Source organism: Asterias amurensis, chromosome 11, assembly GCF_032118995.1.
Source record: "Asterias amurensis chromosome 11, ASM3211899v1".
NCBI classification, from domain to species: domain Eukaryota; kingdom Metazoa; phylum Echinodermata; class Asteroidea; order Forcipulatida; family Asteriidae; genus Asterias; species Asterias amurensis.
The window spans coordinates 6675495-6689449 of NC_092658.1; the positions used below are offsets into that span (position 1 = coordinate 6675495).

General features: G+C 39.0%; 1 protein-coding gene across 4 annotated transcripts; it reads right to left on the reverse strand.

The window, feature by feature from the left end:
* Positions 1 to 68: 68 nt before the first annotated feature.
* Positions 69 to 13943, reverse strand: LOC139944694 (tRNA (guanine(26)-N(2))-dimethyltransferase-like). Of its 4 annotated transcripts, none has more exons than XM_071941768.1 (14): positions 13901 to 13943; positions 12011 to 12451; positions 11202 to 11257; positions 10628 to 10737; positions 9664 to 9851; positions 8395 to 8620; positions 6638 to 6786; positions 5536 to 5625; positions 5003 to 5075; positions 4320 to 4454; positions 3419 to 3613; positions 2356 to 2435; positions 1676 to 1795; positions 69 to 702 (listed from the first exon to the last, which is right to left on the reverse strand). In XM_071941768.1, the coding sequence occupies exons 2-14, from the start codon at positions 12430 to 12432 to the stop codon at positions 585 to 587; spliced, it is 1962 nt and encodes a 653-aa protein (XP_071797869.1). In that variant the 5' UTR covers positions 12433 to 12451; positions 13901 to 13943; the 3' UTR covers positions 69 to 584. The 4 variants fall into 4 exon arrangements, with proteins under 4 accessions (XP_071797869.1, XP_071797870.1, XP_071797868.1 ...); XM_071941769.1 differs by lacking the exon at positions 13901 to 13943 and adding an exon at positions 13369 to 13538; XM_071941767.1 differs by lacking the exon at positions 13901 to 13943 and adding an exon at positions 13321 to 13538.
* Positions 13944 to 13955: the final 12 nt, after the last annotated feature.

The following is a 13955-nucleotide window of genomic DNA, read 5'->3' on the forward strand; positions in this document are numbered from 1 at the left end:
CGTACATGTACTTTGCAATTGTGTTTACTCTACGCATTACATGCAAAGTCTGCCTCGATTGACGTCACGAACAGCGCCCTCTCGGGTCGGGGTCTACTATAAAATTTGTAAATAACATAAGAACTGATTTTTTAAAACCTTAGTTAACTGTTTATTCACATTCCACTCATCAAAACACATATATAAGTGACAAAAGCTTTATTTTGAAAAAATACCACTTCCAGGTGACTTTAAAGGACTTCAGGCCTGAAGCCTTTTTTAGGCATCTGAAAGCACACCAATTTGTTCAACAATGGTTTTTGTTTCCTTTAATTATATTCTTGCAACTTTGATGACCAATTGAGTCAAAATTTTCACCGAGTTGTTATTTTATGCATGTGTTGGGACACACCAAGTGAGAATACTGATCTTTGACGACTTACCAAACATGTTAAGTGCCTTTATGTTTGTATAATGTTTAGCAGACAATAAAATGTTTACTAGCGTGGGTTGCTTTCTCCACCCCTGGACCCATCAATAGTACAGTTTTGTAGAATGTCCGATGCAAGGATTGTTTACACATACATCTAAGATCAAACTGTTTCTCACTTTTGTAGTTTGACATCGTCCGACTCGTTTCCTTCCTCTGGTCTCTGCTCCTTCTGTCTTGCTCTTTTGTTTTGATGACGCGCTCTTTTCTCTTCAAGTGTCTCTGCAGATGATCTGAAATAAAAGGTTTTAGGAAAATGCAGAAAGATGTGTTTTTCTCTTGTGTTTTGCGCAGGAAATATTAAATAAAAAGTGGTTGCTCTTTATTTTGTTGTGGAAGATGATTAAGTCCTTGATGATGACTAGAGTAGGCTAGTCGAAACAAAGAGACCAAGTTGGATTTTGCTCCGTGGCAGTGAATAAAGCGAAGTCGCCTCGATCTACCTTGCAAAAGTAGTAGTCCCAGCCAATTTCCTACCTCCCTATTAGCAGTTAACTACCTGGACAGTTCTTTCCCAGCAGAACTAAGAAGTCTCCCGAATTCTTACCTACTCGTAGCAAGCCCATTCTAAAGAACAAATCCAGGCCTGATACTTCACGGAGGCAACGAAGGCGATTGCCTTTGAGGCCCCTGGTCATTGCCTTGGTGCTATTGAAATGCTCCAGTACAAATTTGCAATTTCATCATAGGGTGCCCTTTACCAAGACGAAAATGCCTTGGTGCCCTTGCCCTTTCAAAAACGAAGCATACAGCCCTGCAAATCTACACAGCGAAGTAGATATGCAAAAGCATACTGAATATACTATACATTGATACCTCAGCATGTGATGCCCCAAAACCCATATCCGTTTAGTTTGATTGCTTTAGAATGTCATGGCTGAGAGGTTAAGAGCATCAAATTCAAGTCCGAGTTGTTAAGTCATCCGAGTGTGGGTTCAGATCCTGGTTATGACACGTGTGTCCTTGAGCAAGATACTTTAATCGGTACCTACAAGGGTACAGATTGATATTGTGTTTGAAAAAACCTTTGGAGCGCTATGGCAGCTCAGGAATGTATACTCCCCAGGCAGCTGAGAAAGATTAAAGGAATGTTATTAGCCCAATGAGAAGGGCACTAATGTAAAGCGCATTGATACGGTTCTTGCGAGATAATAACTAGTTATTACTATTATTATTATAAGTGCTGCCTGACGATGTGAAACTTACGATGGTTTCGCCCTCGCCTTGGGACCCCAGTTGGGGGCAGGGTTGGCAGGGAATCTTGGGATGCCCTGTTTACGAGACGTCGGCATGGCGTCTTCTCTTACATCAAAGGAAACTTCAGTACTAGGAGAGAAAACACACACATTAAAAAAAAAAAGAAAACGCATGTTATCAAGGCTCAACTACAAAGAGCTTCTAGGCGATCTATTTAAATCATTTGCCAGGCAAGTAAGTAACTACGCGCAACCAAATTAGCTAGTGGTGTATTTCCGTTTCATCATCCTGTGTGTAGTGTTTGTGGGCAATACAGCACACTGCCCGTGGTGGTAGTGAGGCTGGGATATTCCTAACGCTAGCAGTGTCCTGGGCCAGATAAGTTGGCCTAATTCTTGGGCTTTTGTACTAGCAATATAAAATCTGCTGTCTTCACATTATAACAAACAGAGTGACCTTAAAATAACTTTAGTGACAATCAAGTTTCAGAGATCTTAGCTTTGAACTTGTGTTTGCCTTGTATGCCTAGATTGTTTTGGTTGTAATTAAAAACAAAAGTTGTAATAACAATAAAGCTTTAATAATGACAATAATAAAGACTTGTAATGCGCATGCATTCACCCTGCTGGGTGTTCAATGCCAAGTAAAATGAAGACAACATACACAGCTTAAGCTATGCGAACAGTTACCTTGATTTTTGGCTCAGTATGATGTTACTGACGCTGGTATCCTCTAGTTTCCGTTTCCTTGTTACTGGATTTAATTTTACCTGAAACAAAACGAGATAACAATAATAGTAACAGCCTAATACGCAGATAAAGGGCTTTATCGCAACCAAGAGTGCCTAAAAGTGCTCATTCCTTGTTTTTCTACAAAATATGTGGAGCTAGAGTTTCAAAATAAAACCCATTTATTAATAGAGCACCATGTAACGGTTCACAAAATAATGTGGCGCAATCTGCAGCTGAACTGTACCGGAAAACACTGGGAAAAACCCTTTCTCTTTTATGATAACTGCTTACTGGGTTCTTTTAAGTGCATCACAAAACAAACGGGACCTATAGCTTTACATCCCCGAAACGAAGCAATAATGGTTGAGTGTCGCTCAAGGATACAAGAGCAAAAACCAAGCTTCAACCCACACTCTGCTGCTCAAAACCACCAGAATGCCCGAGTCGAGAGCATTTGACCGCATGGCCATTATAATAATAATAACTTTCGATTTATATAGCGCCTAATAACTAACACTTAATTCTCTAAGTGCTTTACATTAGTGCCCTGGTCATAGGGCCAATAACATCCCTTTTTAATGTTTCTCAGCTCCCTTGGGAGTATACAACCTGGGCAACAGTTTATATCGCTCCAAAGGCTTTTTCATTCACAATATCAACCTCTACCCTCGCAGGTACCCATTTATTCCCCTGGGTGAAGAGAAGCAATTATAGTAAAGTATCTTGCTCAAGGACACAAGTGTCACGACCGGGATTCGAACCCACACTCCGGTGAAAACGCACCAGAACTTGAATTTGATGCTCTTAACCACTCTACAAATGATCCGCCCAGACAAAATATAGGCTTATCAAAGTTTAGTTTTATCTAAATCTCTCTCTAAATAATACAGCTTAAAGGTTTAGTGCTGTGTATCCCCCATCTTCATAGTTGATAAAACATTGTTTATTGTCATCGGCATAAAAAGTCAAAACCGTCAGTGGATTCCAAACACACTTTTTGCACCGTCCAATCCAAACTCACCCACTCTTTGACGATGTCCCAGACAACCGAATGCGGGGCATCTGTCTTGACGGCCTCTGCTGTGATATGAGACTGCGACACTCTGTACCCAGCGTGCATTAACGCCGAGCGGAACTTCTTCAGTGATGGGCATGCGCTGCGGACGTGGTGAAACAGCTGGCTGAATTTGTGGTAGAGTGGACAGTCTAAAAGCTCCTACAAACAAAAACCAAAGAGATTAGACGTGGATTCATAAATGTGTCTGAATTGATGGCTTCAACTATAGCTATGGTCGAACACCTGCGCTCAGTTGTTCCCTTTTCAAACCAATTTGTTTCCATGGTACAAATTGAACAGGGACAAACATGGAAGCATTGATCAATTGTCAAAGACCCCCAGAAGAGATGATGGGAAAGAACAGTATGTTACAATGTGATGAACACATTAGTTCTGTGCACAATTGCTACACAACCTGTGCAGTTGAATGGTTTCGAATGGCTGGTAAAATAGCCGGTAAAATCACAGGCAAATCACTCGGGTGGGATTCAAACCCATGACCTTTGCATTGCTAGAGCAGATGTATTATCACTAGAACCGAGCTAGCCCAGTGGCTAAAGGCAGTTTAAATCCTTAGCTGGAAAATGTCACCAAGAGTAGAAAGGTTAATATGAGGTGGTGGCTTTGAAAAGTGCCCGTCAGTTTAATCTGAATATTCCGACTAGTGCGCTCTAGCCCTCTTCAGGTATGGTTTCCAAACCAAGATCCAGTAGTCCACTACCTCACTGATCAGTGTGAAAATAAGACCTCACTGATCAATGTGAGAATGTTGTCACACTGATGATTAGAGTGAAATTCATACCTCACTGATGAGTGTGAGATCAATGTGAGAATGTTATCACATTGATTAGAGTGAAAATCGTACCTCACTGATGAGTGTGAGAATCCCCTTCATCCTGGTGTGAGTGTGGAATCGGTCAGAGTGGGTCGTCACATGACCCAGAAGTGTCTTGACAAACTCAGGGTCATGAAGAGGTTCCGCCCATATTGGACCTCCAAGCTGCACAAAATATAAACAATAATAAACAACAAACTTAAAACAAAAACAACACTTATGCTTAGAACCCTCTCTCACTTTTTTTTCTGTGTTGGTCATTCAGAAAGCTCAAACCATCTGGCAAGACAATCCATACTCATTGCAAGCCAGAATAGAGCCAAGTTTTTGGCTATGACATGAATCCCTACTCACTGTGAATGAAGATGTATGTAATATAGTTTGACTGTAGAAGCTTCAGCTTCATTAGTCGTCAACTTTTCGATGATATAAAAGTGAAAATCACAGAGCAATGTTTTCAGAAGAGTTGCGTAAATAACAATATTGGCAAACATTGTACATGCTAAAATAATGTTCGTCTCCTGAAAAAAACATTACTTTGCAGGACATGGTTTACTCATTTCTCAACGCTACACCTCCGCAAGTAATATTTAAAAGAAAGCTTTCTATCATTTTATCTTCAAACTGTGTCAGTTGAATGTAAATCTGTGGACATTGTGTTTTGTGTCCTACAAGAAGTACCCAAACCCGTCTCAGAAGAAATATGTACTTACAAGAAATCTTGAACCACAGTTTTCACAGTTCTGACCAACGGGAGGTCCAAAGGCACTCTTGTATCTGAAATTCCTGTTAAAATCCAAGAGAAATAAATCTTCATGAAAAATTTCAAAATTTACAAAATATCGGTAGCATTGATTTCAAGCCTGAAATTACACGGAGGCAACCTTGATTCACCTTCAAAGGTTTCCCATAGACTTTAAGATTTTCCAATGGAAATGCCCTTTGCAAAATGAAAACATCCTTTCCCTTTCCCTAATGTTAGTTTTATTGTATAATATGGAAAGGTTTGCGGTAACACCATGTAATGACTATCTCTAATGAGTTGGGGTGGTTCTGAAAAGAACCGTTGGTTTCAAATCGTCTTCTGAATACATTTACACAGGATTAAAACAATTGAACGGTTAAAAAAAAACAAAGGTATACTTTGCCTTTAATATTCCCATTTGAGATTTTTCTCCTACCATAGGAAAGAAAGGTTTCCTTTTTTTCTTAGGTTATTGAAAATCTGTGACTAAACACAACTTACTTTGGGTTGTCTGCAACTGGTAGAAGTCTCCCCATGCGCTGTAGATGAAAGTTATCACATCCCTCACAGTGGTAGACTAACGCTTTCTTGCTATTGGAAAACAGGATAACAAAATATATTGAATTCATATGTTCTATCATCGGAAATGAGCTAAGAATTGTTATCATTATTATTATTAGAATTTGTTTTATGCAAGGTTACCCTAAAAAAGGTTTATAGCCACTCTTGGTAAGGGGCTAAAGGAATAAACATTTAAGATAACTCAGGGGAGCTGAAAGTAGAAATTGATAATCATCTTTAAACAGATTGTAGGATGGAGGGAAACATGCACCAGGCAAGGAGTTCCAAAGAGATGCAGTACAAATTAAGCTGTTGGAATGGCTCTTTGTTCTACATCTCAGCAAATCAAGAATGTATGGGTGAGAAGAAGCAGAAAGTCTGGTCTCACGCTCAAACATCCTAAGAGGAGAAACTCGGGTCAGACACACTGGTGCCACATTAACCATGATATTACCTGTAGAAAACACAGCGGCTGGCTATACACCTACAGAGGTTGGACAGAGGTTGTAACATAAACCCCAAACCTTAAAGGAATATTGGGTGTTTCAGATTAATAAGAAAACATGACACCAACTTTAAAGGCAGTGGACACTATTGGCAATTACTCAAAATAATCATTAGCATAAAACATTACTTGGTAACGAGTAATGGGGAGAGGTTGATAATATAATAACATTGTGAGAACTGGCTCCCTCTGAAGTAATGTAGTTTTCGAGAAAGAAGCAATTTTCCACGAATTTGATTTCGAGACCTCAGATTTAGAGTTTGAGGTCTCAAAATCAAGCATCTGATAGCACACAACTTCGTGTGACCAGGGTGTTTTTCTTTCATTATTATCTCGCAACTTCGATGACCAATTGAGCTCAAATTTTCACAGGTTTGTTATTTTATGCATATGTTGAGATACATCAAGTGAGAAGACTGGTCTTTGACAATTACCAACAGTGTTCAGTGTCTTTAAAGCGTTGCAATAACTTTCTGAAAGTAGAAAGCCACAGTGCAATTTCCATTGTATCAATAAGAAATTGATAATGTAACTCACGCAGCTGACTGCTTGACCTTTGACTGGCTGGTATGAACTCGTACAAAGAGACGGATGTAGAAGTCTACACTGACTGACAGTAGAGGTTCAATGTGACGATGATGTATATTTGCATGCATCTCCACTGAATGAAGAACAATCCGTAATGCCTGAATAACGGTATCAATTTAAATTATTTAGTACAAAACTTCACACATAAAGACCAGGCTCTAAGCTCAAATTCAGTTTTGGGATCCACTCACTTTCCAATAGATAGCGTTCTTACGAAAATGGTGAAAACATAGTATGCCTTTTGAAACTTTGGCGTTCCAAAGCACTTATTGTGTGAATAAATGTGTTTTCAGCCGAATCTTGAAAGATGAGACTCCGGAATAAACTTCCTAATCACATCAGATACACAACATCCTTCAACTCATTCAAGGCACTTCTGAAAGCCCACTGTTTAAGGAGGCCTACCATCAATGACTTTTTTTATTTCTTCTAGCGCCTTTAAGAAAACCTTTGATTTAGGTGCTTTACAAATTATCTATGATTGATTGATTGATGATGATTCACAGCATTTGTATGGCGCCATGTACCTATTTCAAAAACATTTAAAGGCGCGAACTTCTCCAATAAGGTCAAAATGAATTGATAAAGGGCGGGTCACGATGTACAAAAGGGAGCTTCAGGGTTTGCCCTAAACTTGTTCATACCAAATAGGGTGGAACTATCAAGCTGGTGTTTTAACTGGTATTTGGCCAGCAGACCACTGTGCATGGTTTTTCATATTTTCACCTAACTCACACAACACAATAAGCCCATTAATGAACACTTTCTGCGACTATTTTGTAAGCTCTACCAATCCTGTATGACGCCTGGTTCATACCATTTGCGATGGGAATGTGATACGAATTGTGACGTCACATAGTCGCAGCGAATAATTCGCATCAGGTGACTTGTGCTCAACTCCTGCAAAACATTCGCTGTGAAAACAGCCTTGTGATGTCAAAATCCATATCGAATTCGCAATCACTGGAAGTATGAACCAGGCTTTATACCTCTATTATACCTGGAAGTATGAACCAGGCTTTATACCTCTAATATACCTGGAAGTATGAACCAGGCTTTATACCTCTATTATACCTGGAAGTATGAACCAGGCTTTATACCTCCAATATACCTGGAAGTATGAACCAGGTTTTATACCTCTAATATACCTGGAAGTATGAACCAGGCTTTATACCTCTATTATACCTGGAAGTATGAACCAGGCTTTATACCTCTAATATACCTGGAAGTATGAACCAGGCTTTATACCTCTAATATACCTGGAAGTATGAACCAGGTTTTATACCTCTAATATACCTGGAAGTATGAACCAGGCTTTATACCTCTATTATACCTGGAAGTATGAACCAGGCTTTATACCTCTAATATACCTGGAAGTATGAACCAGGCTTTATACCTCTAATATACCTGGAAGTATGAACCAGGCTTTATACCTCTATTATACCTGGAAGTATGAACCAGGCTTTATACCTCTAATATACCTGGAAGTATGAACCAGGCTTTATACCTCTAATATACCTGGAAGTATGAACCAGGCTTTATACCTCTATTATACCTGGAAGTATGAACCAGGCTTTATACCTCTAATATACCTGGAAGTATGAACCAGGCTTTATACCTCTAATATACCTGGAAGTATGAACCAGGCTTTATACCTCTATTATACTATCGTCCCAATACATCCCTATTGAAGTTTATAATTGTACCATTTCATGGCAATATTTTGCCCTCAGTGACATAGCTCCGTACTTGGCATGGCAAGCCTCGCTGCGATTACCACAGAGGACGGCCATATCCGTGCAGGTAACACACAGTATACCACCATCCTTGACTGCTTGCATAGAGCCATTCAGGAACTTAGCAGGGCTGCCGTATGGATCCAGATCAACGATATCCACACGGTCAGTCAGGTGGTACTGATTCATGATCAATCTAACACAAAACACAAGATTAAGAACTGTTTCAAAATGGAAATTTGCATCAGGGATAATGAATACTAATTTTGGTTTTACCCATAAACACTGATGTGTGTAAGCACTGTATACTAAGTACTTTCCGGAGCTCTGTGAAAAAAAATCACAGGCATATTACTTGGGTGGGATTCAAACCCACGACCTTTTCAACCCTAGAGCAGTGTCTTACGAACTAGAACACATAGATTGCCTGATAGCAAGAGAAAGTTTGATTCCTATATTTTAGCAGTTGGTACCGAACTCAAGTTCTGGGCCCAATTTCATAGCGCTGCTAAGCACAAAAATTTGCTAAGCATGACATTTCTCCCTCGATAAACACAGGAATGTCAACCAAAATTCCTACGTGATTTTTAGGACTTAGCGAACAGCAGCTGAATACCAATATCAAGCAATATCCAACAAATGGAAACATGGCTGGTAATCCTGTTTTTATCGAGGAAGAAATTTAATGCGAAGCAAATTGGTGTGCTTAGCAGCGCTATGAAATTGGGCCCTGGTGTTTCTGATCAGCAGAGTGTGGGTTCGAGTCCCAGTCGTGATCACTTAACCATGTCGGTCCTTTTGGTTGGAAAGCAGTTTGCAACAGCGGATTCTATTCTCTCACACTTTTATACAAACGACTAAGAACATAGATTTTAAACTGCTTACAAACTCTGTTTCTCATCCACTCAATCAGTCTCCCGACAATGACTAAAGCAAGCTAGTTGAAACGTTGAGACCAACGTAATAACAATCATCTATAAGCTAACGTAGTAGTCTCAACCGGTTTTCTACCTTTCGCCCAGGTAGTAGTTGAAAAGCAGGAAAGTTCTTTTCAGAACTGAGGTTCTTTTCAGAACTGAGGAGTCTCCCTAAATCCCAAAATCTACAAGCAAGACAGTTCTCTAAAAAGAACAAACTCTACCTGGCAAGTAGATACACAAATGGTGCTACCTCAAACCAAATATATATTGATACCTCACCGTGCAATGCCTCAAATCCCATATTATCCACTGAACTTACGAAGCGTCACCATGGCTGGCTGTCACCAATTGCTCCACATTATTCTCTTTGATGTTACGCTGGATTGTCTTAAAGGCCTCGTAGTTCCAGTCGTTGGAGACGATGTTTTTCAATCCAGGGATTTCCTTGGCGTAACGTACTCCTCTCAGTCCAGTCGCAGACAATCCTTCTAGAATATTGAGTCCATCCTTAAAGATAAACATGAATCAATATAAAAGGTCTGAACACAGTTGGTAATGACTGTGAAAATTATGGCAATATAAACTTATTTGATAAGAAGTACATTAGCTTGGGTAGTATAATGCATTTTAAAAAGCTGTTCACTTCGAAGTATTGTGGTTATGGAACACGGTATAACTTTATCCCCGATAAAATAATTTGAATTTGAGAAGCGTTATTAACAGTAAGCATTTCTCAGCATGTATTCCAAATGTATTCTAAAAAAAACTACCACCTTTTATAAGAATTTGTCACAGGTTAGTTGTTTGGTATATATCTACAACTATATAGGGTTGAAACAACAAACAGTGGGTTCCAATAACTAAATGCATTTTAAAGCTACATAGCAGTCAGGATAAAGTATTAACAACAGCCCAGCAACCTGCTGGTCTCAATTTTTTTAAATTAAATTCTGCTTAGCAGAAACATGTATCCAGCCAAAGTTCCAATGGTTTTAAGTACAAAATTCCACTTTTTAAATGACCTGGGATCGATTATAAAATTGTCAATATCACCACACTGATTTGTATTGTGACATCAGACTTTGCGTAGCAGTTAAGATTGATACAAAGTTAAGATGCATCTTAGCTCTTTGTGGAATTGAACCCAACAATGCTAGGCTTTGGTTCTAGACACAATAAACTAGAATATTTAACATAAAGAGGCATCTGACAAAAACATCTGCTGCAGAAGAACGAAGAGCTCCATACATTTCATGAGTACAGGATCTTGATTCTCTACTTACCTTGCAATATTCTCCCGGGTGGTACGTCTGTTTTTCATCTTCAGTGATGTTTTCACTTTCTGGAGTTGTTTCCTCTTTCCCTTCTGCATCTTTACTGGACTCGTAAGAAACTATTAAGAAATATTCCTTACATCAAAATTCAGAAAGTAGTAAATTTGCAGGTTCAACCATGTGGGAGCAATCTTTTGGGAGGAGTGTTGGCTCTGAAAAGGGCCGTGTTAAAGCCAACACTCGTCCCAAAAGAGATTTACAGTTACACATGGTTGTACCCACAAGTTTAGTGGTAGTTACTTCTTGTTTTCCCACACCATGCCAAGCTTCAAACTTAACTTATTCCTTAAATCACTGCATGATGGGAAGGCACATAAATGCTTAATATTCATTTGTTTTATATTAAGCAATACTTCAAAGTGTGGGACGTAATTATTCACAGAGACATTGGGTTTTTGTTTTGTTTCTTCTTTTTTCTGAATGTTATTGGGGTTTTTTAGCAAAAAGTACCAAGGAGTAAAAACACTACATCAAAGTTTGATAAACCATGAAACTTTCAAAAGAAATATTCAACAAGGAGTACCTTTAAATCCTTTGCTTGCCAATTGTTCTTCAGCATGTACACTTATAACAGCAATTCTGAAAATAAATTCAGGAAGCATATTGTTAGTTATTATGTATAATAGATGTTAAATTTGCATCGGGGATAAAGAATATTAACTTTGGTTTTTACCCATACACCGATGTGTGTTAGCACTGTATACTCAGTACTTTCCCGAGTCCTGTGAAAAAATATCACAGGCATGTTACTCGGGTGGGATTCGAACCCATGCAATTCTAGAGCAGTTATTATGTAGAACATCAGTTGACAGCAAGTAAAACAGAAAGCATATTATAATACAACATTTTGGTATACATTTTTTTTTTTAAATCTATATACTGTAGAAAAGGTGCAAAGGTTTATTGCAGTTTTATCTCTTTTCCACCAGGGTCTGTACGCGTATTGACTGAAAACTATTGGCAGTTAAAGCCAATGTCGTAAGAAGTATGTAGAGCATCTTTGTATAAAGCATTTGGAGAAACATTTCATTTATATATCAGTTTTTATCCCCAAAAAACTTGAGTATAAGAAGGTATTGTGCGCAGTAGAGATTTTAGATTGTGTGTTCCTGTTAGGGATTTGTTGATTTGCACCAGAGTTTCAGCAATATGTCAAAAATGTGCCCACCGTTTGAAATTTTTTCAGGTTTATTTGTTTGTATACAACTACATTGGATTAAAATAATCAAACGGTTCCCAAAACCAAAGGTATGTACAATGCCTTAAAAAAAAAAAGAACGACAATTCTGCAGCCAAATTGGGAGAGGAGGGGGCCTACAACTTATGACTTACGTCAAATCCCTGTTGAACTGCTGGACTGGATTATAAAACACCTCATTCAGGGATGGGAACATTATCCTTGCCTGACCTTCCTGAATCATTGCAGGAGTGGCACCCCCTGATGCGGGTACAGTCTTGCCCTCCTGGCATTGGGCACTCACACCATTTCCAGTATCTTCTTGAATAGCTGCGGGAGTGGCACCCCCTGAATCAGGGATGGTCTTGGCATCCGGAGAAACTTGGCCATCCATGTCTTGTACATCCATTGATGGATCAGGGATGGCCTCAGAACTGTTCTCGGTCATATTTCTGGTTACCAATGATGTCGATGGGGAGGTTTCTGTGTTACTTCCGTCTGTAACGCAGCTGGATTGGTCTGAAGGAGTAACAGCTTGCGAAGTTTCAACTCTATCTTTATCTATATCCATCTCCATATTTAGATAGATTGGACTCCTGGAGAAAACAACAAAACAACAAAACCAAATATTGTCACATCACTCAAAAATACAGAATCTTGATTGTGCAATAAACGACGATCCTGCATGAAAGTAATTAATGCAAAAACATTTTATATAAGCACCTACCAGTTTTAAATGTACAGTAGAGTAAAGTTTTAGAATGTTCAGAGATACAATAGTTTATTGCCAACTCGATGATATAGATGGTTATCAATTGTAAATAAAAGAAACAATTAAGACAATCAAAATAGTTTTAGACAATATCAAATTTCAATTAAACTTGGGGCATACTTGCAGAAATACCGCGCCTCTCATGTGTTGCATGCGTTTATAGCCGGCCGTAGTATACTAGTAGCCAGATAATTTAAGGTTTACTACTAGTATTCTAACTAAACAGAAATGCACCTTATCATGATTTCAAAATTTGCATCCAACAAACTGCATTAATTTATGTTTCATTCACTCCAACCAACCACAGCCGGAAGGCCGGAGTATCGCAAGAACTACCAATCCAACCAAAGATCAAGGGAGGCTCATTTCTGTTTAAACTTTCTGCGAACCTCATCGAGCATCATATAAACATGGATATGACTCAAAGTGCTACAAAGTACAATTGTGCTACATACAGTGTTATTAATAGCATAAGATCTTCCTTCCATAATCATCATGGTTCATGGGGTTAGAATTACAATAAAGCCACGACTTGCTCAGCAAGAAGTTTATTACTTTATTCATAATTCTGTCCGGAATTAGGGCACCTTGCGAAAGCTAAGTCTGCTCTGTCTGGGGGAGGATTAATATACGAAATTCAACATTTTAATTTTAAAAAGGCTGAAAATGATATAAATTAACAGTAAAACTCACACTCACAGTAACGTTATAACCAACAAAAACTGAACACTACATCGGTACCTCTCGATTGATCTCAGACTCTGAGTCAGAGCTGGACACGTTTTCCGATTGTTGACATTTTTTAACTGACTGAGGCCGTGTCCGAATTGGCGACTTTGGCTACAGCTACGTCTAGATCAGCGCGTCTGTCAGTGTTGAAGAATAGCAGACGCGCGCGCCCTAGCCGTAGCTGTAGCCGAAGTCGCCAATTCGGACACGACCTGATTGTAAACTCTTGGTGGCAGTTTGATGGTAACAGCGCCACCATAAGTTTGAAATCGGACAGTGTTCGTATTCATTTTCACTTTTTTGGGCCCCTTCTGACAAGTAAATTTGCACAAATTTGCACAGGTTTATAGAAGTTATTTACCGGGAATACTCTGTGAAAATTAATGCTTGATTTTCGCAATAAATCATCCACAATAATTAAAAATAGAGGAAATCTCAGATTACAATAACTGGTACCGTACCCTTTCATTAGAAAACCACTGTTTTGCTTGCGAACCAGGGATTTGACTGACTAGCCAGATACTCTAATGTCAAATTACTGTACCTTTCGTTTGTACAACAAAAATAAGGGTACCAGACGGACAACAACAAGGCGTTCG

Bases quoted from the DNA above. Each gene is read 5' to 3' on its own strand.
- LOC139944694 (XM_071941768.1), bottom strand. From the start codon at position 12,432: ATGGAGATGGATATAGATAAAGATAGAGTTGAAACTTCGCAAGCTGTT. The intron at 5,626-6,637 runs GTGAGTTACATT...GTTTTCCAATAG, and splicing joins AAGGTCAAGCAGTCAGCTGC to CAAGAAAGCGTTAGTCTACC. The intron at 2,436-3,418 runs GTGAGTTTGGAT...GTTTTGTTTCAG, and splicing joins GGGACATCGTCAAAGAGTGG to GTAAAATTAAATCCAGTAAC.